At 42.2% G+C, this 24,043-nt stretch overlaps 1 protein-coding gene across 1 annotated transcript in view; it reads right to left on the bottom strand.

Annotated features, from left to right (window-relative positions):
- otog (otogelin) overlaps positions 1–24,043 on the bottom strand; it is a 123,823-nt gene that overhangs the window by 89,283 nt on the left and 10,497 nt on the right. The window contains exons 8-16 of the mRNA XM_090221657.1: positions 21,648–21,856; positions 20,661–20,791; positions 17,957–18,063; positions 13,522–13,631; positions 12,718–12,843; positions 11,198–11,306; positions 10,275–10,321; positions 9,530–9,675; positions 2,894–3,026 (exon numbers count right to left, since the gene is read on the bottom strand). Coding sequence (XP_090077783.1) covers positions 2,894–3,026; positions 9,530–9,675; positions 10,275–10,321; positions 11,198–11,306; positions 12,718–12,843; positions 13,522–13,631; positions 17,957–18,063; positions 20,661–20,791; positions 21,648–21,856 — 1,118 coding nt within the window. The remainder of the gene's footprint in view (positions 1–2,893; positions 3,027–9,529; positions 9,676–10,274; positions 10,322–11,197; positions 11,307–12,717; positions 12,844–13,521; positions 13,632–17,956; positions 18,064–20,660; positions 20,792–21,647; positions 21,857–24,043) is intronic.

Below are 24,043 nucleotides of genomic sequence, written 5' to 3'. Positions count from 1 at the left end.
ACTGGTCTAGAGAAGTCTCTACTGGTCTAGAGAAGTCTCTACAGGTCTAGAGAAGTCTCTACAGGTCCCAAAAAGTCTATACTGTTCTAGAGAAGTCTCTACGGGTCTCAAAAAGTCTAGACTGGTCTAGAGAAGCCTCTACAGGTCTCAAAAAGTATATACTGGTCTAGAGAAGCCACTACAGGTCACAAAAAGTCTATACTGGTCTAGAGAAGCCTCTACAGGTCTCAAAAAGTATATACTAGTCTAGAGAAGTCTCTACTGGTCTAGAGAAGTGTCTAATAGTCTTGAGAAGCCTCTACTGGTCTATAGAAGTCAACGCTGGTCTAGAGAAGTCTCTACTAGTCTAGAGAAGTCTCTACTGGTCTAGAGAAGTACATAGTGGTCTATATAAGTCTCTACTGGTCTAGAGAAGTATCTACTAGTCTAGAGAAGTCTCTACTGGTCTAGAGAAGTCTCTACTGGTCTAGAGAAGTCTCTACTGGTCTAGTGAAGTCTCTACTGGTCTAGAGAAGTCTCTACTGGTCTAGAGAAGTCTATAGTGGTCTATAGAAGTCTCTACTGGTCTAGATAAGTCTCTACTAGTCTAGAGAAGTATCTACTAGTCTAGAGAATTATCTGCTGATCTAGAGAAGTCTCTGCTGATCTAGTGAAGTCTCTACTGGTCTAGAGAAGTGTCTACTTGTCTATAGAAGTATCTTCTGGTCTAGAGAAGTCTCTACTAGTCTAGATAAGTCTCTACTGGTCTAGAGAAGTCTCTACTAGTCTAGAGAAGTGTCTACTGGTCTATAGAAGTCTATACGGGTCTAGAGAAGTCTCTACTGGTCTAGAGAAGTCTATAATGGTCTAGTGAAGTCTCTACTGGTCTAGAGAAGTCTATACTGGTCTAGAGAAGTGTCTACTGGTCTATAGAAGTCTATACAGGTCTAGAGAAGTCTCTACTGGTCTAGAGAAGTCTATACTGGTCTAGAGAAGTCTCTACTGGTCTAGATAAGTCTATAGTGGTCTAGAGACATCTCTGCTGGTCTAGAGAAGTATCTACTAGTCTAGAGAAGTCTACTGGTTGAGTGAAGTCTCTGCTGGTCTAGAGAAGTCTCTACTGGTCTAGAGGCTCTGATTAAAACATGGAGTAGACTATAAAAACCTGTAAAAACATGAAATATAAATCAAATCAAATCAAATCAAATGTATAGCCCTTCATACATCAGCTGATATCTCAAAGTGCTGTACAGAAACCCAGCCTAAAACCCCAAACAGGAAGCAATGCAGGTGTAGAAGCACGGTGTGATTTTATGATAATATTATCACGGTATGATAAATATGATTTATGCTTGTATGTTTTTGCTTTTTTTTATCCAATTTGATTGTAATAATGATGGTAATAATGATGGTAATAATGATGGTAATAATGATGGTAATAATGGCGGTAATAATAATGGTAATAATGGTGGTAATAATGGTGGTAATAATGGTGGTAATAATGATGGTAATAATGATGGTAATAATGATGGTAATAATGGTGGTAATAATGATGGTAATAATGATGGTAATAATGATGGTAATAATGGTGGTAATAATAATGGTAATAATGATGGTAATAATGATGGTAATAATGATGGTAATAATGATGGTAATAATGGTGGTAATAATAATGGTAATAATGGTGGTAATAATGGTGGTAATAATGATGGTAATAATGATGGTAATAATGATGGTAATAATGGTGGTAATAATAATGGTAATAATCATGGTAATAATCATGGTAATAATCATGGTAATAGTGATGGTGTTTCGCCTGTAAACACTTAATAAATGGATACATGGATGGATACATGGATGGATACATCAGACTAAATGAGGTGATGTGATTCCTGAACCGTTCCACATACTTCTACACAAAGCACACATAAAACAGTTTACTGCTGGTTACCATTACAAACCATGGGAATGAAAACGCTAACAACCACGAGAACAAAAACACAGAAGAAATCCATTTTGCAAATACAACATAATACATCATTAACACAGTGGCCCTGAGTCCGGTCTGTTTACTGATAAGAGTCCTGTCTAGAGACAGCAACTGTCATTCAATACACTTCAATACAGCTCACTCAGACCCAGTCCGTAGTGCTGAAAGAACATAGATCTGGACAGACAATGTCGAGGCATGATATTGATATGAGGTTGAAAAGAAGATCCAGCACACTGGTGATCTTGATGCTCCACGAGACAGAGAGAGAAACAGACAGAGAGAGATATAGAGAGAGACATAGAGAGAGACAGAGAGAGAGAGAGAGATAAAGAGAGTGAGAGGGGGGATATAGAGAGAGACAGAGAGAGAAACAGAGATAGATATAGAGAGAGACAGAGAGAGAGAGATATATAGAGACAGAGAGAGAGATATAGAGAGAGACAGAGAAAGAGAGAGAGAGAGAGATAGAGAGATAAAGAGAGTGAGGGGGGATAGAGAGAGAGAGAGATACAGAGAGAGATAAAGAGAGAGATACAGAGAGGGAGAGAGATAAAGAGAGTGAGAGGGGGGATAGAGAGAGAGAGAGAGCAAGAGAGAGAGAGAGAGAGAGAGATAAAGAGAGAGAGATAAAGAGAGAGAGATAAAGAGAGGGAGAGAGAGAGGGAGATAGAGAGAGAGATAAAGAGAGATAAAGAGAGAGATAGAGATAAAGAGAGAGATGGAGAGAGAGAGAGATGGAGAGGGAGAGAGAGAGAGAGAGAGAGAGATGAACATCAAGCAATGAACATCAAGATCACCAACGTGCTGAAATGTTATTTTCTAACCTCGGGTATCCAGTTCTTCTCCATCCACCCGATAACCCTGATAGTTGTGCCACAGGAGTAACACCTGTTCAGTAGTGTGTGATTGTGAGTTACCTACCGTCTGAATAGGGCAGAGAGATGCGGTACTGTCCTGCCATGAAGACCTCTCCTAGGTGGGTCAGTGTGATCTCAGTCCGTGGGTCCTCGTCTATGACCAGGCTGACTGATTGGATACAAGACCCGTCCAAATGCTGCAATTGAGACAAGATGGCCAGATAAAGAGTGGAACCTAATTGCAGCAATTCAGATACAGGGATGAGGTGAGGGGACAGATCAGGGGGGAGGGGGCAAATGGTACAATTTGCCCCTTTTCTAAAGAACCCCCCCCCCCCCCACTGTTGTCTCTGAAAGCTAAATAGTTAGAGCTTATATCACTTGCCAATGATCCATGCGCTGTAATATATTTGTTTGAGATGGGTTTATTTCGGGAGTCTTTCTGCAGGACTGAAGCGTTTCTTAAGATCGCTCACCGCCCGGTCCATGGGGCTGTGACAGTAAGTGATCCGCTCTGTATGAATCCAGTCTTTCATTAGCGGCAGAGACAGCTGAGCAGCCGACAGACCATTTCACCTGACGCTTTCACACAGCCTGGTCTCTCGCTCTCCCTCTCTCTCTCTCCCTCTCCATCTCCCTCTCCCTCTCCCTCTCCCTCTCCCTCCTCCCCTCCTCCTCCTCTCTCTCTCCATCTCCCTCTCTGTCTCCGTCTCTGTCTCTCTCTCCTCCTCGTCTCTCTCTCTCCCTCTCTCTCCCTCTCCCTCTCCATCTCCCTCTCCCTCTCCCTCTCCCTCTCCCTCCTCCCCTCTCTCTCCTCCTCCTCCTCTCTCTCTCCATCTCCCTCTCCATCTCCGTCTCCGTCTCTCTCTCTCCCTTTTTCTCCTCCTCTCTCTCTCTCCCTCTGCCTCTGTCTCTCTCTCCTCCTCTCTCCTCCTCTCTCTCTCTCCTCCTCTCTCTCTCTATATATATATATATATATATATATATATTTTTTTTCTCTCTCTCCACCACCTTCCCACTTCCTTCATCTCCCCTATAAAGCCATCCACAGCCCTGTTGGCCCTCTAGAATGCCTGTGTTTGACATGGTAATCTGTGGCCTGCTTGCTTGAGTGTTGAGTTGAGGATGTCAGAGGCTGATGGTTGCTGGGAAATTGGAGGCTTTGAGGAAGAGAAGCTGTCAGTCTTTTGTAGCATTTCATGTTGTATCTGTCAGACATATTAGATGGTTTGATCAGGACACAAACACAGCTCCCAGGTCCTTTCATTTGTCTACTCCTCACAGACATCAGGTTTCAGGAGAAAAAATGCCACCAGAGACAGAAAGACAGAGAGAGAGAGAGCGAGAGAGAGAGAGAAAAACAGAGACAGAGAGGGAGAGGGAGACAGAGGAAAAGAAAGAGAGAGAGAGAGAGAGAGAGAGAGACCCTTTTCCGACATAATGATGTGAACTTTAAGAGGAGCCAAATGTTTCTCTATTTTACGATCAAACCTGATTGGTCGGCTTTGTTTACCAGGCAGAGAAACACACAGCAGTTTGAAAGTCAGCTGTGACAGGCATGACATCACATCAACATCATAGAACATTCGCTGAATATTGCTTAGATGTCCAACGTAGTCATTTCCAATCAACTTGAAAAATACTTTTTTTTATTGAGGCTTCATTTCGACAAATGTTCTACTATTTTCTACCACTTGTAGAGACTATAATGGTGTGTATCAGTCTTCTCTATGGGTTGTCTTGTAGAGACTATAATGGTGTGTATCAGTCTTCTCTAGGGGTTGTCTTGTAGAGACTATAATGGTGTGTATCAGTCTTCTCTATGGGTTGTCTTGTAGAGACTATAATGGTGTGTATCAGTCTTCTCTAGGGGTTGTCTTGTAGAGACTATAATGGTGTGTATCAGTCTTCTCTATGGGTTGTCTTGTAGAGACTATAATGGTGTGTATCAGTCTTCTCTATGGGTTGTCTTGTAGATACTATAATGGTGTGTATCAGTCTTCTCTATGGGTTGTCTTGTAGAGACTATAATGGTGTGTATCAGTCTTCTCTATGGGTTGTCTTGTAGAGACTATAATGGTGTGTATCAGTCTTCTCTATGGGTTGTCTTGTAGAGACTATAATGGTGTGTATCAGTCTTCTCTATGGGTTGTCTTGTAGAGACTATAATGGTGTGTATCAGTCTTCTCTATGGGTTGTCTTGTAGAGACTATAATGGTGTGTATCAGTCTTCTCTAGGGGTTGTCTTGTAGAGACTATAATGGTGTGTATCAGTCTTCTCTATGGGTTGTCTTGTAGAGACTATAATGGTGTGTATCAGTCTTCTCTATGGGTTGTCTTGTAGAGACTATAATGGTGTGTATCAGTCTTCTCTATGGGTTGTCTTGTAGAGACTATAATGGTGTGTATCAGTCTTCTCTAGGGGTTGTCTTGTAGAGACTATAATGGTGTGTATCAGTCTTCTCTATGGGTTGTCTTGTAGAGACTATAATGGTGTGTATCAGTCTTCTCTATGGGTTGTCTTGTAGAGACTATAATGGTGTGTATCAGTCTTCTCTAGGGGTTGTCTTGTAGAGACTATAATGGTGTGTATCAGTCTTCTCTATGGGTTGTCTTGTAGAGACTATAATGGTGTGTATCAGTCTTCTCTAGGGGTTGTCTTGTAGAGACTATAATGGTGTGTATCAGTCTTCTCTAGGGGTTGTCTTGTAGAGACTATAATGGTGTGTATCAGTCTTCTCTAGGGGTTGTCTTGTAGAGACTATAATGGTGTGTATCAGTCTTCTCTATGGGTTGTCTTGTAGAGACTATAATGGTGTGTATCAGTCTTCTCTATGGGTTGTCTTGTAGAGACTATAATGGTGTGTATCAGTCTTCTCTAGGGGTTGTCTTGTAGAGACTATAATGGTGTGTATCAGTCTTCTCTAGGGGTTGTCTTGTAGAGACTATAATGGTGTGTATCAGTCTTCTCTAGGGGTTGTCTTGTAGAGACTATAATGGTGTGTATCAGTCTTCTCTAGGGGTTGTATTGTAGAGACTATAATGGTGTGTATCAGTCTTCTCTATGGGTTGTCTTGTAGAGACTATAATGGTGTGTATCAGTCTTCTCTATGGGTTGTCTTGTAGAGACTATAATGGTGTGTATCAGTCTTCTCTATGGGTTGTCTTGTAGAGACTATAATGGTGTGTATCAGTCTTCTCTATGGGTTGTCTTGTAGAGACTATAATGGTGTGTATCAGTCTTCTCTAGGGGTTGTCTTGTAGAGACTATAATGGTGTGTATCAGTCTTCTCTAGGGGTTGTCTTGTAGAGACTATAATGGTGTGTATCAGTCTTCTCTAGGGGTTGTCTTGTAGAGACTATAATGGTGTGTATCAGTCTTCTCTAGGGGTTGTATTGTAGAGACTATAATGGTGTGTATCAGTCTTCTCTATGGGTTGTCTTGTAGAGACTATAATGGTGTGTATCAGTCTTCTCTATGGGTTGTCTTGTAGAGACTATAATGGTGTGTATCAGTCTTCTCTATGGGTTGTCTTGTAGAGACTATAATGGTGTGTATCAGTCTTCTCTAGGGGTTGTCTTGTAGAGACTATAATGGTGTGTATCAGTCTTCTCTATGGGTTGTCTTGTAGAGACTATAATGGTGTGTATCAGTCTTCTCTAGGGGTTGTCTTGTAGAGACTATAATGGTGTGTATCAGTCTTCTCTATGGGTTGTCTTGTAGAGACTATAATGGTGTGTATTAGTCTTCTCTATGGGTTGTCTTGTAGAGACTATAATGGTGTGTATCAGTCTTCTCTATGGGTTGTCTTGTAGAGACTATAATGGTGTGTATCAGTCTTCTCTATGGGTTGTCTTGTAGAGACTATAATGGTGTGTATCAGTCTTCTCTAGGGGTTGTCTTGTAGAGACTATAATGGTGTGTATCAGTCTTCTCTATGGGTTGTCTTGTAGAGACTATAATGGTGTGTATCAGTCTTCTCTATGGGTTGTCTTGTAGAGACTATAATGGTGTGTATCAGTCTTCTCTATGGGTTGTCTTGTAGAGACTATAATGGTGTGTATCAGTCTTCTCTATGGGTTGTCTTGTAGAGACTATAATGGTGTGTATCAGTCTTCTCTATGGGTTGTCTTGTAGAGACTATAATGGTGTGTATCAGTCTTCTCTATGGGTTGTCTTGTAGAGACTATAATGGTGTGTATCAGTCTTCTCTATGGGTTGTCTTGTAGAGACTATAATGGTGTGTATCAGTCTTCTCTATGGGTTGTCTTGTAGAGACTATAATGGTGTGTATCAGTCTTCTCTATGGGTTGTCTTGTAGAGACTATAATGGTGTGTATCAGTCTTCTCTAGGGGTTGTCTTGTAGAGACTATAATGGTGTGTATCAGTCTTCTCTAGGGGTTGTCTTGTAGACTATAATGGTGTGTATCAGTCTTCTCTATGGGTTGTCTTGTAGAGACTATAATGGTGTGTATCAGTCTTCTCTAGGGGTTGTCTTGTAGAGACTATAATGGTGTGTATCAGTCTTCTCTATGGGTTGTCTTGTAGAGACTATAATGGTGTGTATCAGTCTTCTCTATGGGTTGTCTTGTAGAGACTATAATGGTGTGTATCAGTCTTCTCTATGGGTTGTATTGTAGAGACTATAATGGTGTGTATCAGTCTTCTCTAGGGGTTGTCTTGTAGAGACTATAATGGTGTGTATCAGTCTTCTCTAGGGGTTGTCTTGTAGAGACTATAATGGTGTGTATCAGTCTTCTCTAGGGGTTGTCTTGTAGAGACTATAATGGTGTGTATCAGTCTTCTCTATGGGTTGTCTTGTAGAGACTATAATGGTGTGTATCAGTCTTCTCTATGGGTTGTATTGTAGAGACTATAATGGTGTGTATCAGTCTTCTCTAGGGGTTGTCTTGTAGAGACTATAATGGTGTGTATCAGTCTTCTCTAGGGGTTGTCTTGTAGAGACTATAATGGTGTGTATCAGTCTTCTCTATGGGTTGTCTTGTAGAGACTATAATGGTGTGTATCAGTCTTCTCTAGGGGTTGTCTTGTAGAGACTATAATGGTGTGTATCAGTCTTCTCTATGGGTTGTCTTGTAGAGACTATAATGGTGTGTATCAGTCTTCTCTATGGGTTGTCTTGTAGAGACTATAATGGTGTGTATCAGTCTTCTCTATGGGTTGTCTTGTAGAGACTATAATGGTGTGTATCAGTCTTCTCTATGGGTTGTCTTGTAGAGACTATAATGGTGTGTATCAGTCTTCTCTATGGGTTGTCTTGTAGAGACTATAATGGTGTGTATCAGTCTTCTCTATGGGTTGTCTTGTAGAGACTATAATGGTGTGTATCAGTCTTCTCTATGGGTTGTCTTGTAGAGACTATAATGGTGTGTATCAGTCTTCTCTAGGGGTTGTCTTGTAGAGACTATAATGGTGTGTATCAGTCTTCTCTAGGGGTTGTCTTGTAGAGACTATAATGGTGTGTATCAGTCTTCTCTATGGGTTGTCTTGTAGAGACTATAATGGTGTGTATCAGTCTTCTCTATGGGTTGTCTTGTAGAGACTATAATGGTGTGTATCAGTCTTCTCTATGGGTTGTCTTGTAGAGACTATAATGGTGTGTATCAGTCTTCTCTATGGGTTGTCTTGTAGAGACTATAATGGTGTGTATCAGTCTTCTCTATGGGTTGTCTTGTAGAGACTATAATGGTGTGTATCAGTCTTCTCTAGGGGTTGTCTTGTAGAGACTATAATGGTGTGTATCAGTCTTCTCTATGGGTTGTCTTGTAGAGACTATAATGGTGTGTATCAGTCTTCTCTATGGGTTGTCTTGTAGAGACTATAATGGTGTGTATCAGTCTTCTCTATGGGTTGTCTTGTAGAGACTATAATGGTGTGTATCAGTCTTCTCTATGGGTTGTCTTGTAGAGACTATAATGGTGTGTATCAGTCTTCTCTATGGGTTGTCTTGTAGAGACTATAATGGTGTGTATCAGTCTTCTCTATGGGTTGTCTTGTAGAGACTATAATGGTGTGTATCAGTCTTCTCTATGGGTTGTCTTGTAGAGACTATAATGGTGTGTATCAGTCTTCTCTAGGGGTTGTCTTGTAGAGACTATAATGGTGTGTATCAGTCTTCTCTAGGGGTTGTCTTGTAGAGACTATAATGGTGTGTATCAGTCTTCTCTAGGGGTTGTCTTGTAGACTATAATGGTGTGTATCAGTCTTCTCTATGGGTTGTCTTGTAGAGACTATAATGGTGTGTATCAGTCTTCTCTATGGGTTGTCTTGTAGAGACTATAATGGTGTGTATCAGTCTTCTCTATGGGTTGTCTTGTAGAGACTATAATGGTGTGTATCAGTCTTCTCTAGGGGTTGTCTTGTAGAGACTATAATGGTGTGTATCAGTCTTCTCTATGGGTTGTCTTGTAGAGACTATAATGGTGTGTATCAGTCTTCTCTAGGGGTTGTCTTGTAGAGACTATAATGGTGTGTATCAGTCTTCTCTATGGGTTGTCTTGTAGAGACTATAATGGTGTGTATCAGTCTTCTCTAGGGGTTGTCTTGTAGAGACTATAATGGTGTGTATCAGTCTTCTCTATGGGTTGTCTTGTAGAGACTATAATGGTGTGTATCAGTCTTCTCTATGAGTTTAACAACATATTAAAGGGTCTAAAAGGTATCTTTATTAAACTTACAGGTCCACACGGGGCGTTCTGAATGGTGACAGTGAACTTCCCTGAGTTACGACTCTTAGCCAGGACATACTGACAGGAAGCTGGGAAGGTGAACATCCTGCCGTCAAACGAGTGGAAGTGCATGTCCCCAGTCACAGAGCACTCTCCTGAGAGAGAGGGAAGAGAGAGAGAGAGAGGGAGAGAGAGAGAGGGAAGAGAGAGAGAGAGAGGGAGAGAGACAGAGAGAGAGAGAAGGAGAGAGAGAGAGAGAAGGAGAGAGAGAGAGAGTGAGAAGGGGAGAGAGAGAGAGAGAGAGTGAAGGGGAGAGAGAGAGAGAGAAGGAGAGAGAGAGAAGGGGAGAGAGAGAGAGAGAGAAGGGGAGAGAGAGAGAGAATGAGAGAGAGAGAGAGGGGGAGAGAAGGGGAGAGAGAGAGAGAGAGAGAGAGAGAGAGGGAGAGAGAGAGAGAGAGAGAGATGAAAGAGAGAGAGAGAGAGAGAGCGAAAGAGAGAGAGGGAGCGAGAGAGAGAGAGAGAGAGCGAAAGAGGGAGAGAAGAGGAGAAAGCACATCAAGTGACGAACACTGCAGTCTGCATTCAAAATAGAACAAAACTGTATTTAGTTAAATACAAAAAAAGCCTTAGCAGCCTAGCTCCTTTCTCATATACCACATGCATAATGTCTAGAGACGAGATGAGATTGTACCTGGAGAATCACCAAGGGGAAATTAGTTTGGCATAGTCTATAGTACAAAGTAAAGATGTGAACCTGGGCAGCTGTACTCTGTGCAGTTCCACACTCCCCCCACACACGTGCTGAAAGAGAGAGAGAGAGAAACGGGAGACGTGATCACAGGTGTGCTATGGGTACATGAAAGACTGTCCTAATCACCAAAGACCTCTGGGAAATAAATGTCAGTCATCATAGTCACATGACTTAATCCTGGTTGGATCTGAGATGGATCTGAGATGCCTGGGATTTAAAGGAAACGAAGAAGACAGCAGGGGACAATATATTGATGTAGGAGCCTAAATATAAATGGTTCCATAGTTGTGCGGGTTTTGATGTCATGTTTGGGTTAGAACATCAATCCTAACCACCAAACATCAAAACATTGCATCCACTTACAGCTGGAGAAGGTGATATGAGAGGACCATAAGAGATGATAGAGAGATGAAATCATAGAGAGATGATAGAGAGATGAGATGATACAGAGATGAGGTGATAGAGAGATGATAGAGAGATGAGAGAGAGATCATAGAGAGATGAGATGATAAAGAGATGAGATCATAGAGAGATGATAGAGAGATGAGAGAGAGATGAGAGAGAGATTATAGAGAGAGTAGATGGTAGAGAGATGAGAACATAGAGAGACGATAATGAGATGAGATGATAGAGAGGTGAGATGATTGAGAGATGAGATCATAGCGAGATCATAGAGAGATTAGATGATAGAGAGATGAGATGATAGATTCAATGAAAGAGAGATGAGATGATAGAGAGAAGATATAGAGATGAGAGAGAGATTATAGAGAGAGTAGATGGTAGAGAGATGAGATGATAGAGAGATGAGATCATAGAGAGATGATAGAGAGATGATATAGAGATGATATAGAGATGAGAGAGAGATTATAGAGAGAGTAGATGATAGAGAGATGATAGAGAGATGAGATCATAGAGAGATGTCCTACCAGTTGTTACACTCCTCCTGAACTGTCTGTCCAGAGGGATAGACCATGCCGTGGTATTCACAGGGACAGTCTGAGGCCTTCACACAACTTCCCTCCTCATAGATCAGGTCTGGGAGAGAGACATTCAGACAGAGAGAGGAATAGGAGACAGACAGAGAATTCAGTTGGTCTAGGCATTGAGAGATGGGTTGGAATATGGGTCTCTAATAAGTCTAACTCAGAGAGAGGGATATGGGGAGAGTGTGGAAGACAGGTGGTTTGTAAAAGGTTAATAAGTAGATTTTACACCTTTGGAACTAATGTTTTAACTCGTTAATTGAAATTAACCAATTAGTTATTAACTGTTTATTAAAGATTCAGAAACTATCCACAAACAAATGACTAACGGTATAAAAACTACTTCTTCTAAACTCTTTCCAACCCCTTTATAAAGTCTTATTTTATAAAGTATTATTTAATAAAGTATTATTTAATAAGGTATTATTTAATAAAGTCTTATTTTATAAAGTATTATTTTATAAAGTATTATTTAATAAAGTCTTATTTAATAAAGTCCTCTTAAAAAGTCTTATTTAATAAAGTCTTCTTTAATAAAGTCTTATTTTATAAAGTATTATTTAATAAAGTCTTATTTTATAAAGTCTTATTTTATAAAGTCTTATTTAATAAAGTCTTATTTAATAAAGTCTTATTTAATAAAGTCTTATTTTATATAAAGTCTTATTTTATAAAGTCTTATTTTATAAAGTCTTATTTAATAAAGTCTTATTTTATAAAGTCTTATTTTATAAAGTCTTATTTTATAAAGTCTTATTTTATAAAGTATAATTTAATAAAGTCTTATTTTACAAAGTCTTATTTTATAAAGTATTATTTTATAAAGTATTATTTTATAAAGTATTATTTTATAAAGTATTATTTAATAAAGTATTATTTAATAAAGTATTATTTAATAAAGTCTTATTTAATAAAGTCTTATTTAATAAAGTCTTATTTAATAAAGTCTTATTTAATAAAGTCTTATTTTATAAAGTCTTATTTTATAAAGTCTTATTTTATATAAAGTCTTATTTTACAAAGTCTTATTTTATAAAGTATTATTTTATAAAGTCTTATTTTATAAAGTATTATTTAATAAAGTATTATTTAATAAAGTCTTATTTTATAAAGTATTATTTTATAAAGTCTTCAAAATGCAAGACAAAAGAGGGAGCGCTGCTTTGTAATCACGTATGAAGACAAAGAGAGGTGCTCATGGGAGAACGGGGAATAACTAACTAACCAAGTTGCAGCTGTGTCAAAGCATCAGACTTCAAAAACAAACAAAAGTACTTTATTTTATTATTATTAGTATTATATTATTATTTATTATATTATTTAAGCCTCTATTCCATGTTCAAAACAGAGAAAGGTACCAACGCGTTGCGGCTCACAGGCCTTCTTCATGTCGCAGTGCCTTTAATGTAAAGAGTATTATATAGTAAAATAACAGTAATCAACAACAGGAGCGTAAGTCTCACCGTCGGGACAGTAGCATCCGTCTAGACACTGCAGCTTGTTGTCGATACACATTCTGTCCACGTTACAGGACACAGGGCAGCAGGTGATGCACTCCTTATACTGCAGACCTGGAGGGCACGGCATCGCTGGGGAACACAGGAAGTGACACCGTGAGACAGGATGTAGCATCACAAGACAGGAAGTGACATTAGCGGGACTTGAAGTGATATCACGAGACAGGATGTAGCATCACAAGACAGGAATTGACATTAGCGGGACATGAAGTGATATCACGAGACAGGAGGTAGCATCACAAGACAGGAAGTGACACCGTGAGACAGGATGTAACATCACAAGACAGGAAGTAACATCACAGGACATTAAGTGATATCACAAGACAGGAGGTAACGTCACAAGACAGGAAGTAACATCACGGGACATTAAGTGATATCACGAGACAGGATGTAACATCACAAGACAGGAAGTGACACCGTGAGACAGGATGTAACATCACAAGACAGGAAGTAACATCACGGGACATTAAGTGATATCACGAGACAGGAGGTAACATCACAAGACAGGAGGTAACATCACAAGACAGGAAGTGACACCGTGAGACAGGATGTAACATCAAAAATGTTTGACATTAAATTTGTCTTGTGGTTTGTTTCGTGTAATTACATACCATGTGTGACTTGAAGGTATCATATTTTTTGGGGGGGGCAACAAGCCAACTGAAACGGCACTTAATTATCTACACTAAAACTAACTACAGTGTATCCTGCCTGCGGGTATGGGTAAATAACGTTATGAAGGGTACCTACCACACTGTGGTATGTGAGTCCTCCAGTCCGTCAGTGGGTGGTCGGCGTGGGCACAGACCCGGGCATACTCTGTGAACACCTGGCATACCACATCACCGTTGGGACCCGACCTTCATTCAGGGCAAGATAAAAAACAGAATACAACGCTTTCACTGAACAGAAGCCAAAGACAGGTCGGCAGGAAGACAGGATGTTACACTGAACAGAAGCCAAAGACAGGTCGGCAGGAAGACAGGATGTTACACTGAACAGAAGCCAAAGACGGGTCGGCAGGAAGACAGGATGTTACACTGAACAGAAGCCAAAGACGGGTCGGCAGGAAGACAGGATGTTACACTGAACAGAGGCCAAAGACAGGTCGGCAGGAAGACAGGATGTTACACTGACCAGAAGCCAAAGACAGGTCGGCAGGAAGACAGGATGTTACACTGAACAGAAGCCAAAGACAGGTCGGCAGGAAGACAGGATGTTACACTGAACAGAAGCCAAAGACAGGTCGGCAGGAAGACAGGATGTTACACTGAACAGAAGCCAAAGACAGGTCGGCAGGAAGACAGGATGTTACACTGAACAGAAGCCAAAGACAGGTCGGCAGGAAGACAGGATGTTACACTGAACAGAAGCCAAAGACAGGTCGGCAGGAAGACAGGATGTTACACTGACGTTTACAACACGTACTAAACACTTACAGTGGAAGGGATGTAGTTTACAGGAAGGGATGTAGTTTACAACACGTACTAAACACTTACAGTGGAAGGGATGTAGTTTACAGGAAGGGATGTAGTTTACAACACGTACTAAACACTTATAGTGGAAGGGATGTAGTTTACAACACGTACTAAACACTTACAGTAGAAGGGATGTAGTTTACAACACGTACTAAACACTTACAGTGGAAGGGATGTAGTTTACAACACGTACTAAACACTACAGTGGAAGGGATGTAGTTTACAACACGTACTAAACACTTACAGTGGAAGGGATGTAGTTTACAACACGTACTAAACACTACAGTGGAAGGGATGTAGTTTACAACACAGACAAAACACTTACAGAGGAAGGGATGTAGTTTACAGGAAGGGATGTAGTTTACAACACGTACTAAACACTACAGTGGAAGGGATGTAGTTTACAACACAGACAAAACACTTACAGTGGAAGGGATGTAGTTTACAACACAGACAAAACACTACAGAGGAAGGGATGTAGTTTACAACACGTACTAAACACTTACAGAGGAAGGGATGTAGTTTACAACACAGACAAAACACTACAGAGGAAGGGATGTAGTTTACAACACGTACTAAACACTTACAGTAGAAGGGATGTAGTTTACAACACAGACAAAACACTTACAGTAGAAGGGATGTAGTTAACAACACAGACAAAACACTACAGTGGAAGGGATGTAGTTTACAACACGTACTAAACACTTACAGTAGAAGGGATGTAGTTTACAACACAGACAAAACACTTACAGTGGAAGGGATGTAGTTTACAACACAGACAAAACACTTACAGTGGAAGGGATGTAGTTTACAACACAGACAAAACACTTACAGAGGAAGGGATGTAGTTTACAACACGTACTAAACACTTACAGTAGAAGGGATGTAGTTTACAACACAGACAAAACACTTACAGAGGAAGGGATGTAGTTTACAACACAGACAAAACACTTACAGTGGAAGGGATGAAGAAGTTTCCATTTTGCAGTTTTCATCACGTACAAAAATGATTCTAGAAATGTTCCTAGTTGTAGTATTTGTAGACTAGATATTATTAACAGACAGAGGTCGTTGGTGACTAGTTATTACTAACAGACAGAGGTCGTTGGTGACTAGTTATTACTAACAAACAGAGGTCGTTGGTGACTAGTTATTACTTACAGAGGTCGTTGGTGACTAGTTATTACTAACAGACAGAGGTCGTTGGTGACTAGTTATTACTAACAGACAGAGGTCGTTGGTGACTAGTTATTACTTACAGAGGTCGTTGGTGACTAGTCAGTACTTACAGACAGAGGTCGTTGGTGGCTAGTTATTACTAACAGACAGAGGTCGTTGGTGACTAGTTATTATTAACAGACAGAGGTCGTTGGTGACTAGTTATTACTAACAGAAAGAGGTCGTTGGTGACTAGTTATTACTAACAGACAGAGGTCGTTGGTGACTAGTTATTACTAACAGACAGAGGTCGTTGGTGACTAGTTATTACTAACAGACAGAGGTCGTTGGTGACTAGTTATTACTAACAGTCAGAGGTCGTTGGTGACTAGTTATTACTAACAGACATAGGTCGTTGGTGACTAGTTATTACTTACAGAGGTCGTTGGTGACTAGTTATTACGAACAGACAGAGGTCGTTGGTGACTAGTTATTACTAACAGACAGAGGTTGTTGGTGACTAGTTATTACTAACAGACAGAGGTCGTTGGTGACTAGTTATTACTAACAGACAGAGGTCGTTGGTGACTAGTTATTACTAACAGAGGTCGTTGGTGACTAGTTATTACTAACAGAGGTCGTTGGTGACTAGTTATTACTTACAGACAGAGGTCGTTGGTGACTAGTTATTACTAACAGACAGAGGTCGTTGGTGACTAGTTATTACTAACAGACAGAGGTCGTTGGTGACTAGTTATTACTAACAGAGGTCGTTGGTGACTAGTTATTACTAACAGAGGTCGTTGGTGACTAGTTATTACTAACAGACAGAGGTCGTTGGTGACTAGTTATTACTAACAGACAGAGGTCGTTGGTGACTAGTTATTACTAACAGACAGAGGTCGTTGGTGACTAGTTATTACTAACAGAGGTCGTTGGTGACTAGTTATTACTAACAGAGGTCGTTGGTGACTAGTTATTACTAACAGAGGTCGTTGGTGACTAGTCAGTACTTACAGACAGAGGTCGTTGGTGGCTAGTTATTACTAACAGACAGAGGTCGTTGGTGACTAGTTATTACTAACAGTCAGAGGTCGTTGGTGGCAAGTTATTTCTTACAGAGGTCGTTGGTGACTAGTTATTGCTAACAGAGGTCGTTGGTGACTAGTTATTACTTACAGACAGAGGTCGTTGGTGACTAGTTATTACTTACAGAGGTCGTTGGTGACTAGTTATTACTAACAGACAGAGGTCGTTGTAGACTAGTTATTACTTACAGACAGAGGTCGTTGGTGACTAGTTATTACTAACAGAGGTCGTTGGTGACTAGTTATTACTAACAGACAGAGGTTGTTGGTGATTAGTTATTACTAACAGAGGTTGTTGGTGACTAGTTATTACTAACAGAGGTCGTTGGTGACTAGTTATTTCTAACAGACAGAGGTCGTTGTAGACTAGTTATTACTTACAGACAGAGGTCGTTGGTGACTAGTTATTACTAACAGAGGTCGTTGGTGACTAGTTATTACTAAGAGACAGAGGTCGTTGGTGACTAGTTATTACTAACAGACAGAGGTCGTTGGTGACTAGTTATTACTAACAGACAGAGGTCGTTGGTGACTAGTTATTACTTACAGAGGTCGTTGGTGACTAGGTATTACTAACAGACAGAGGTCGTTGTAGACTAGTTATTACTTACAGACAGAGGTCGTTGGTGACTAGTTATTACTAACAGAGGTCGTTGGTGACTAGTTATTACTAACAGACAGAGGTCGTTGGTGACTAGTTATTACTAACAGACAGAGGTTGTTGGTGACTAGTTATTACTAACAGAGGTCGTTGGTGACTAGTTATTACTAACAGAGGTCGTTGGTGACTAGTTATTACTAACAGACAGAGGTCGTTGTAGACTAGTTATTACTTACAGACAGAGGTCGTTGGTGACTAGTTATTACTAACAGAGGTCGTTGGTGACTAGTTATTGCTAAGAGACAGAGGTCGTTGGTGACTAGTTATTACTAACAGACAGAGGTCGTTGGTGACTAGTTATTACTAACAGAGGTCGTTGGTGACTAGTTATTACTAACAGAGGTCGTTGGTGACTAGTTATTACTAACAGAGGTCGTTGGTGGCTAGTTATTACTTACAGACAGAGGTTGTTGGTGACTAGTTATTACTTACAGACAGAGGTCGTTTATGACTAGTCAGTACTTACAGACAGAGGTCGTTGGTGACTAGTTATTACTTACAGACAGAGGTCGTTGGTGACTAGTCAGTACTTACAGACAGAGGTCGTTGGTGACTAGTTATTACTAACAGACAGTGGTCGTTGGTGACTAGTTAAACTTGGACAGAGGTCGTTGGTGACTAGTTATTAATTACAGACAGAGGTCGTTGGTGACTAGTCAGTACTTACAGACAGAGGTCGTTGGTGACTAGTTAAACTTGGACAGAGGTCGTTGGTGACTAGTTATTAATTACAGACAGACGTCGTAGGTGACTAGTCAGTACTTACAGACAGAGGTCGTAGGTGACTAGTCAGTACTTACAGACAGAGGTCGTTGGAGCAGCTAGCCATGTAAGACAGAGGACTGACAAACTCATGACAGCCTGTAAATGGTTCCTCCAGAAGCATTGCACACACCTCCTCCACTTTCTGTCACGGTGAAAACAAAGTAAGCACAAGGTCCAAGTTTATTCTCACACAAACCCAGAACAGGAAATAAATCACACAAACCCAGAACAGGAAATAAATCACACAAACCCAGAACAGGAAATTAATCACACAAACCCAGAACAGGAAAATAAGCACACAAACCCAGAACAGGAAATTAATCACACAAACCCAGAACAGGAAAATAAGCACACAAACCCAGAACAGGAAATTAATCACACAAACCCAGAACAGGAAATGAATCACACAAACCCAGAACAGGAAATTAATCACACAAACCCAGAACAGGAAATTAATCACACAAACCCAGAACAGGAAATTAATCACACAAACCCAGAACAGGAAATTAATCACACAAACCAAGAACAGGAAATGAATCACACAAACCCAGAACAGGAAATTAATCACACAAACCCAGAACAGGAAATTAATCACACAAACCCAGAACAGGAAAATAAAGAACACACACAGAGTTAGAGTAGTTCAATTTAGGATAATTAAATCTAAAAAAAGTGTTTAAGATTCAAAAATGTCATTTTTAAATAATTGTGGTCCCTCAGGTAGAGACTGAGAACCACTGGTCCAAGCAGAGACTTGGCAGATAGCAGCACCAGAGGTGTCTTCTTAACACAATCACTACCTGTATGTGATGGTTAAGGTCAGGGTTACTCACTACCTGTATGTGTGGGTCAGGGTTATTCACTACCTGTATGTGAGGGTTAAGGTCAGGGTTATTCACTACCTGTATGTGAGGGTTAAGGTCAGGGTTATTTACTACATGTATGTGAGGTTAAGGTCAGGGTTATTCACTACCTGTATGTGTGGGTCAGGGTTATTCACTACCTGTATGTGAGGGTTAAGGTCAGGGTTATTCACTACCTGTATGTGAGGTTAAGGTCAGGGTTATTCACTACCTGTATGTGAGGTTAAGGTCAGAGTTATTCACTACCTGTATGTGAGGTTAAGGTCAGGGTTATTCACTACCTGTATGTGTGGGTCAGGGTTATTCACTACCTGTATGTGAGGTTAAGGTCAGGGTCAGGGTTATTCACTACCTGTATGTGAGGGTTAAGGTCAGGGATATTCACTACCTGTATGTGAGGGTTTTTTATTTATTTTTTTATTTTACCTTTATTTAACCAGGCAAGTCAGTTAAGAACAAATTCTTATTTTCAATGACGGCCTGGGAACAGTGGGTTAACTGCCTGTTCAGGGGCAGAACGACAGATTTGTACCTTGTCAGCTCGGGGGTTTGAACTCGCAACCTTCCGGTTACTAGTCCAACACTCTAACCACTAGGCTACCCTGCCGCCCCGGTTAAGGTCAGGGTCAGGGTTATTCACTACCTGTATGTGAGGGTTAAGGTCAGGGTTATTCCCCACCTGTATGTGTGGGTCACGGTTACTCACCAGTAGTATGTGTGGGTCAGGGTTACTCAACAGTAGTATGTGAGGGTCAGGGTTACTCACCAGTAGTATGTGAGGGTCAGGGTTACTCACCAGTAGTATGTGTGGGTCAGGGTTACTCACCAGTAGTATGTGTGAGTCAGGGTTACTCAACAGTGGTATGTGAGGGTCAGGGTTACTCACCAGTAGTATGTGTGGGTCAGGGTTACTCACCAGTAGTATGTGAGGGTCAGGGTTACTCACCAGTAGTATGTGAGGGTCAGGGTTACTCACCAGTAGTATGTGTGAGTCAGGGTTACTCACCAGTAGTATGTGAGGGTCAGGATTACTCACCAGTAGTATGTGAGGGTCAGGGTTACTCAACAGTAGTATGTGTGGGTCAGGGTTACTCAACAGTAGTATGTGTGGGTCAGGGTTACTCACCAGTAGTATGTGTGGGTCAGGGTTACTCACCAGTAGTATGTGAGGGTCAGTGTTACTCACCAGTAGTATGTGTGGGTCAGGGTTACTCACCAGTAGTATGTGTGGGTCAGGGTTACTCACCAGTAGTATGTGAGGGTCAGGGTTACTCAACAGTAGTATGTGTGGGTCAGGGTTACTCACCAGTAGTATGTGTGAGTCAGGGTTACTCACCAGTAGTATGTGTGGGTCAGGGTTACTCACCAGTAGTATGTGAGGGTCAGGGTTACTCACCAGTAGTATGTGTGGGTCAGGGTTACTCACCAGTAGTATGTGTGGGTCAGGGTTACTCACCAGTAGTATGTGAGGGTCAGGGTTACTCACCAGTAGTATGTGTGGGTCAGGGTTACTCACCAGTAGTATGTGTGGGTCAGGGTTACTCACCAGTAGTATGTGAGGGTCAGGGTTACTCACCAGTAGTATGTGAGCGTCAGGGTTACTCACCAGTAGTATGTGAGGGTCAGGGTTACTCAACAGTAGTATGTGTGGGTCAGGGTTACTCACCAGTAGTATGTGTGGGTCAGGGTTACTCACCAGTAGTATGTGTGGGTCAGGGTTACTCACCAGTAGTATGTGTGGGTCAGGGTTACTCACCAGTAGTATGTGTGGGTCAGGGTTACTCACCAGTAGTATGTGTGGGTCAGGGTTACTCACCAGTAGTATGTGAGGGTCAGGGTTACTCACCAGTAGTATGTGAGGGTCAGTGTTACTCACCAGTAGTATGTGTGGGTCACGTGAGGCGCAGGACGAGGGGAACATGAAGGGCACCATGGGACACCTGACCTGGTGAAGCTCCTCCTCCACCCAGCTGTTCCCAAACATGGACAGGTCCTCCGTCACCACACCTGTATGGGAAGACAGGCGGTGCACAGCAGAACGTTACCACCGCTACAAGATGTTGTTCCAGCCCTACTTCTAACACACCTGATTGTAGCAGTAAGGTGCTCTTCAGGACCTTGATCAGCTGATTGTAGCAGTAAGGTGCTCTTCAGGGCCTTGATCAGCTGATTGTAGCAGTAAGGTGCTCTTCAGGACCTTGATCACCTGATTGTAGCAGTAAGGTGCTCTTCAGGACCTTGATCACCTGATTGTAGCAGTAAGGTGCTCTTCAGGACCTTGATCACCTGATTGTAGCAGTAAGGTGCTCTTCAGGACCTTGATCAGCTGAATCAGGTGTGTTACAGCTGAAATGGAGCAAAAGCCTGCACCCCTGTGAGCTTTCCAGAGGGAGGGGCCACCATTACTGGATCTGACCTGTGACTGTCCTCTCTTTCTCTGTTCTTACCGTAGCTGGTCTTTAGGTCATCCTCTACTGTTCTCTCTTTCTCTGTTCTTACCATAGCTGGTCTTCAGTCCCTCCTCTACTGTTCTCTCTTTCTCTGTTCTTAACGTAGCTGGTCTTCAGTCCCTCCTCTACTGTTCTCTCTTTCTCTTATCTTACCGTAGCTGGTCTTTAGGTCATCCTCTACTGTTCTCTCTTTCTCTGTTCTTACCGTAGCTGGTCATCAGTCCCTCCTCTACTGTTCTCTCTTTCTCTATTCTTACCGTAGCTGGTCTTCAGGTCATCCTCTACTGTTCCCTCTTTCTCTGTTCTTACCATAGCTGGTCTTTAGGTCATCCTCTACTGTTCTCTCTTTCTCTGTTCTTACCGTAGCTGGTCTTTAGGTCATCCTCTACTGTTCTCTCTTTCTCTGTTCTTACCATAGCTGGTCTTCAGGTCATCCTGTACGTCTGCGTTGAAGTTTCCACACAGACCGCAGGTCCTGCCCACCCACTCTGGGCTGAGCTTGATGTAGACAGAGCCACTGTGTCCGTCCCAGGCCAGGGTGAAGCCATGTTGTTGGGTCACCAAGACATAGCGGGAGATCCTCTCCAGCTCCACGTCATGGATGTGGTGAGGCAGCTGGACACTGCATGGTGGGAGGAGGAGAGAAGGAGGACAGAAGGAGGAGAGAAGGATGGGAGGAGGGGATGAGGAGAGAAGGACGGGAGGAGGAGAGAAGTAGGGGAAGAGGAGAGGAGGAGGAGGAGGAGGTCCGGGAGTAGGAGGAGAGGAGGATGGGAGGAGGAGAGAAGGACGGGAGGAGGAGAAAAGGAGGAGAGGAGGACGGGAGGAGGAGGACGGGAGGAGAAGGACAAGAGGACAGGAGGAGGAGAGAAGGCGGAGAGGATGAGAGGATGAGGAGAGAAGGAGGAGAGGAGGACGGGAGGAGGAGAGAAGGAGGGGAGGAGGAGAGGAGGAGGAGAGGGGGATGGGAGTAGGAGAGAAGGAGGAGAGGAGGAGAGAAGGAGGGGAGGAGGAGAGGAGGAGGTGGAGAAGAGGAGGTGGAGAGGAGGACGGGAGGAGGAGAGAAGGATGGGAGGAGGAGAGGAGGATGGGAGGAGGTGGAGAGGAGGACGAAGAGAGAAGGAGGAGAGGAGGTCGGGAGGAGGTGGAGAGGAGGACGAAGAGAGAAGGAGGAGAGGAGGATGGGAGGAGGAGAGAAGGAGGAGAGGAGGATGGGCGGAGGAGAGAAGGAGGAGAGGAGGATGGGAGGAGGAGAGGATGAGAGGAGGAGGAGAGGAGGAGAGGAGAGGGTAAAATCAGTCAACCAGGTTTCTCTAAGTGTGTACAGTCGTGGCGAAAAGTTTTGAGAATGGCACAAATATTTATTTTCACAAAATTTGCTGCTTCAGTGTCTTTAGATATTTTTTGTCAGATGTTACTATGAAATACTGAAGTATAATTACAAGCGTTTCATAAGTGTCAAAGGCTTTTATTGACAATTACATGAAGTTGATGCAAAGAGTCAATATTTGCAGTGTTGACCCTTCTTTTTCAAGGCCTCTGCAATCTGCCCAGGCATGCTGTCAATTAACTTCTGGGCCACATCCTGACTGATGGCAGCCCATTCTTGCATAATCAATGTTTGGAGTTTGTCAGAATTTGTGGGGTTTTGTTTGTCCACCCGCCTCTTGAGGATTGACCACAAGTTCTCAATGGGATTAAGGTCTGGGGAGTTTCCTGGCCATGGACCCAAAATATCGATGTTTTGTTCCCCGAGACACGTAGTTATCACTTTTGCCTTATGGCAAGGTGCTCCATCATGCTGGAAAAGGCATTGTTTGTCACCAAACTGTTCCTGGTTGGTTGGGAGAAGTTGCTCTCGGAGGATGTGTTGGTACTATTCTTTATTCATGGCTGTGTTCTTAGGCAAAATTGTGAGTGAGTCCACTCCCTTGGCTGAGAAGCAACCCCACACATGAATGGTCTCAGGATGCTTTACTGTTGGCATGACACATGACTGATGGTAGCGCTCACCTTGTCTTCTCCGGACAAGCTTTTTTCTGGATGCCCCAAACAATTGGAAAGGGGATTCATCAGAGAAAATGACTTTACCCCAGTCCTCAGCAGTCCAATCCCTGTACCTTTTGCAGAATATCAGTCTGTCCCTGATGGCTTCTTTGCTGCCCTTCTTGACACCAGGCCATCCTCCAAAAGTCTTTGCCTCACTGTGCGTGCAGATGCCTGCCTGCTGCCATTCCTGAGCAAGCTCTGTACTGGTGGTGCACCGATCCGACAGCTGAATCAACTTTAGGAGACGGTCCTGGCGCTGGCTGGTTTTCTTGGGCGCCCTGAAGCCTTCTTCACAACAATTGAACCGCTCTTCTTGAAGTTCTTGATGATCCGATAAATGGTTGATTTAGGTGCATCCTTACTGGCAGCAATATCCTTGCCTGTGAAGCCCTTTTTGTGCATAGCAATGATGACAGCACGTGTTCCCTTGCAGGTAACCATGGTTGACAGAGGAAGAACATTGATTCCAAGCACCACCCTCCTTTTGAAGCTTCCAGTCTATTCGAACTCAATCAGCATGACAGAGTGATCTCCAGCCTTGTCCTCGTCAACACACACCTGTGTTAACGAGAGAATCACTGACATGATGTCAGCTGGTCCTTTTGTGGCAGGGCTTAAATGCAGTGGAAATGTTTTTTTGGGGATTCAGTTCATTTGCATGGCAAAGAGGGACTTTGCAATTAATTGCAATTCATCTGATCACACCTCATAACATTCTGGAAGTGCAAATTGCAAATTGCCGTCATACAAACTGAGGCAG

The sequence above is a fragment of the Oncorhynchus mykiss genome, chromosome 26, assembly GCF_057628025.1.
Source record: "Oncorhynchus mykiss isolate SJ-2025 chromosome 26, ASM5762802v1, whole genome shotgun sequence".
In the NCBI taxonomy this organism is placed as follows: domain Eukaryota; kingdom Metazoa; phylum Chordata; class Actinopteri; order Salmoniformes; family Salmonidae; genus Oncorhynchus; species Oncorhynchus mykiss.
This window is presented reverse-complemented; position numbering and strand designations above follow the sequence as displayed.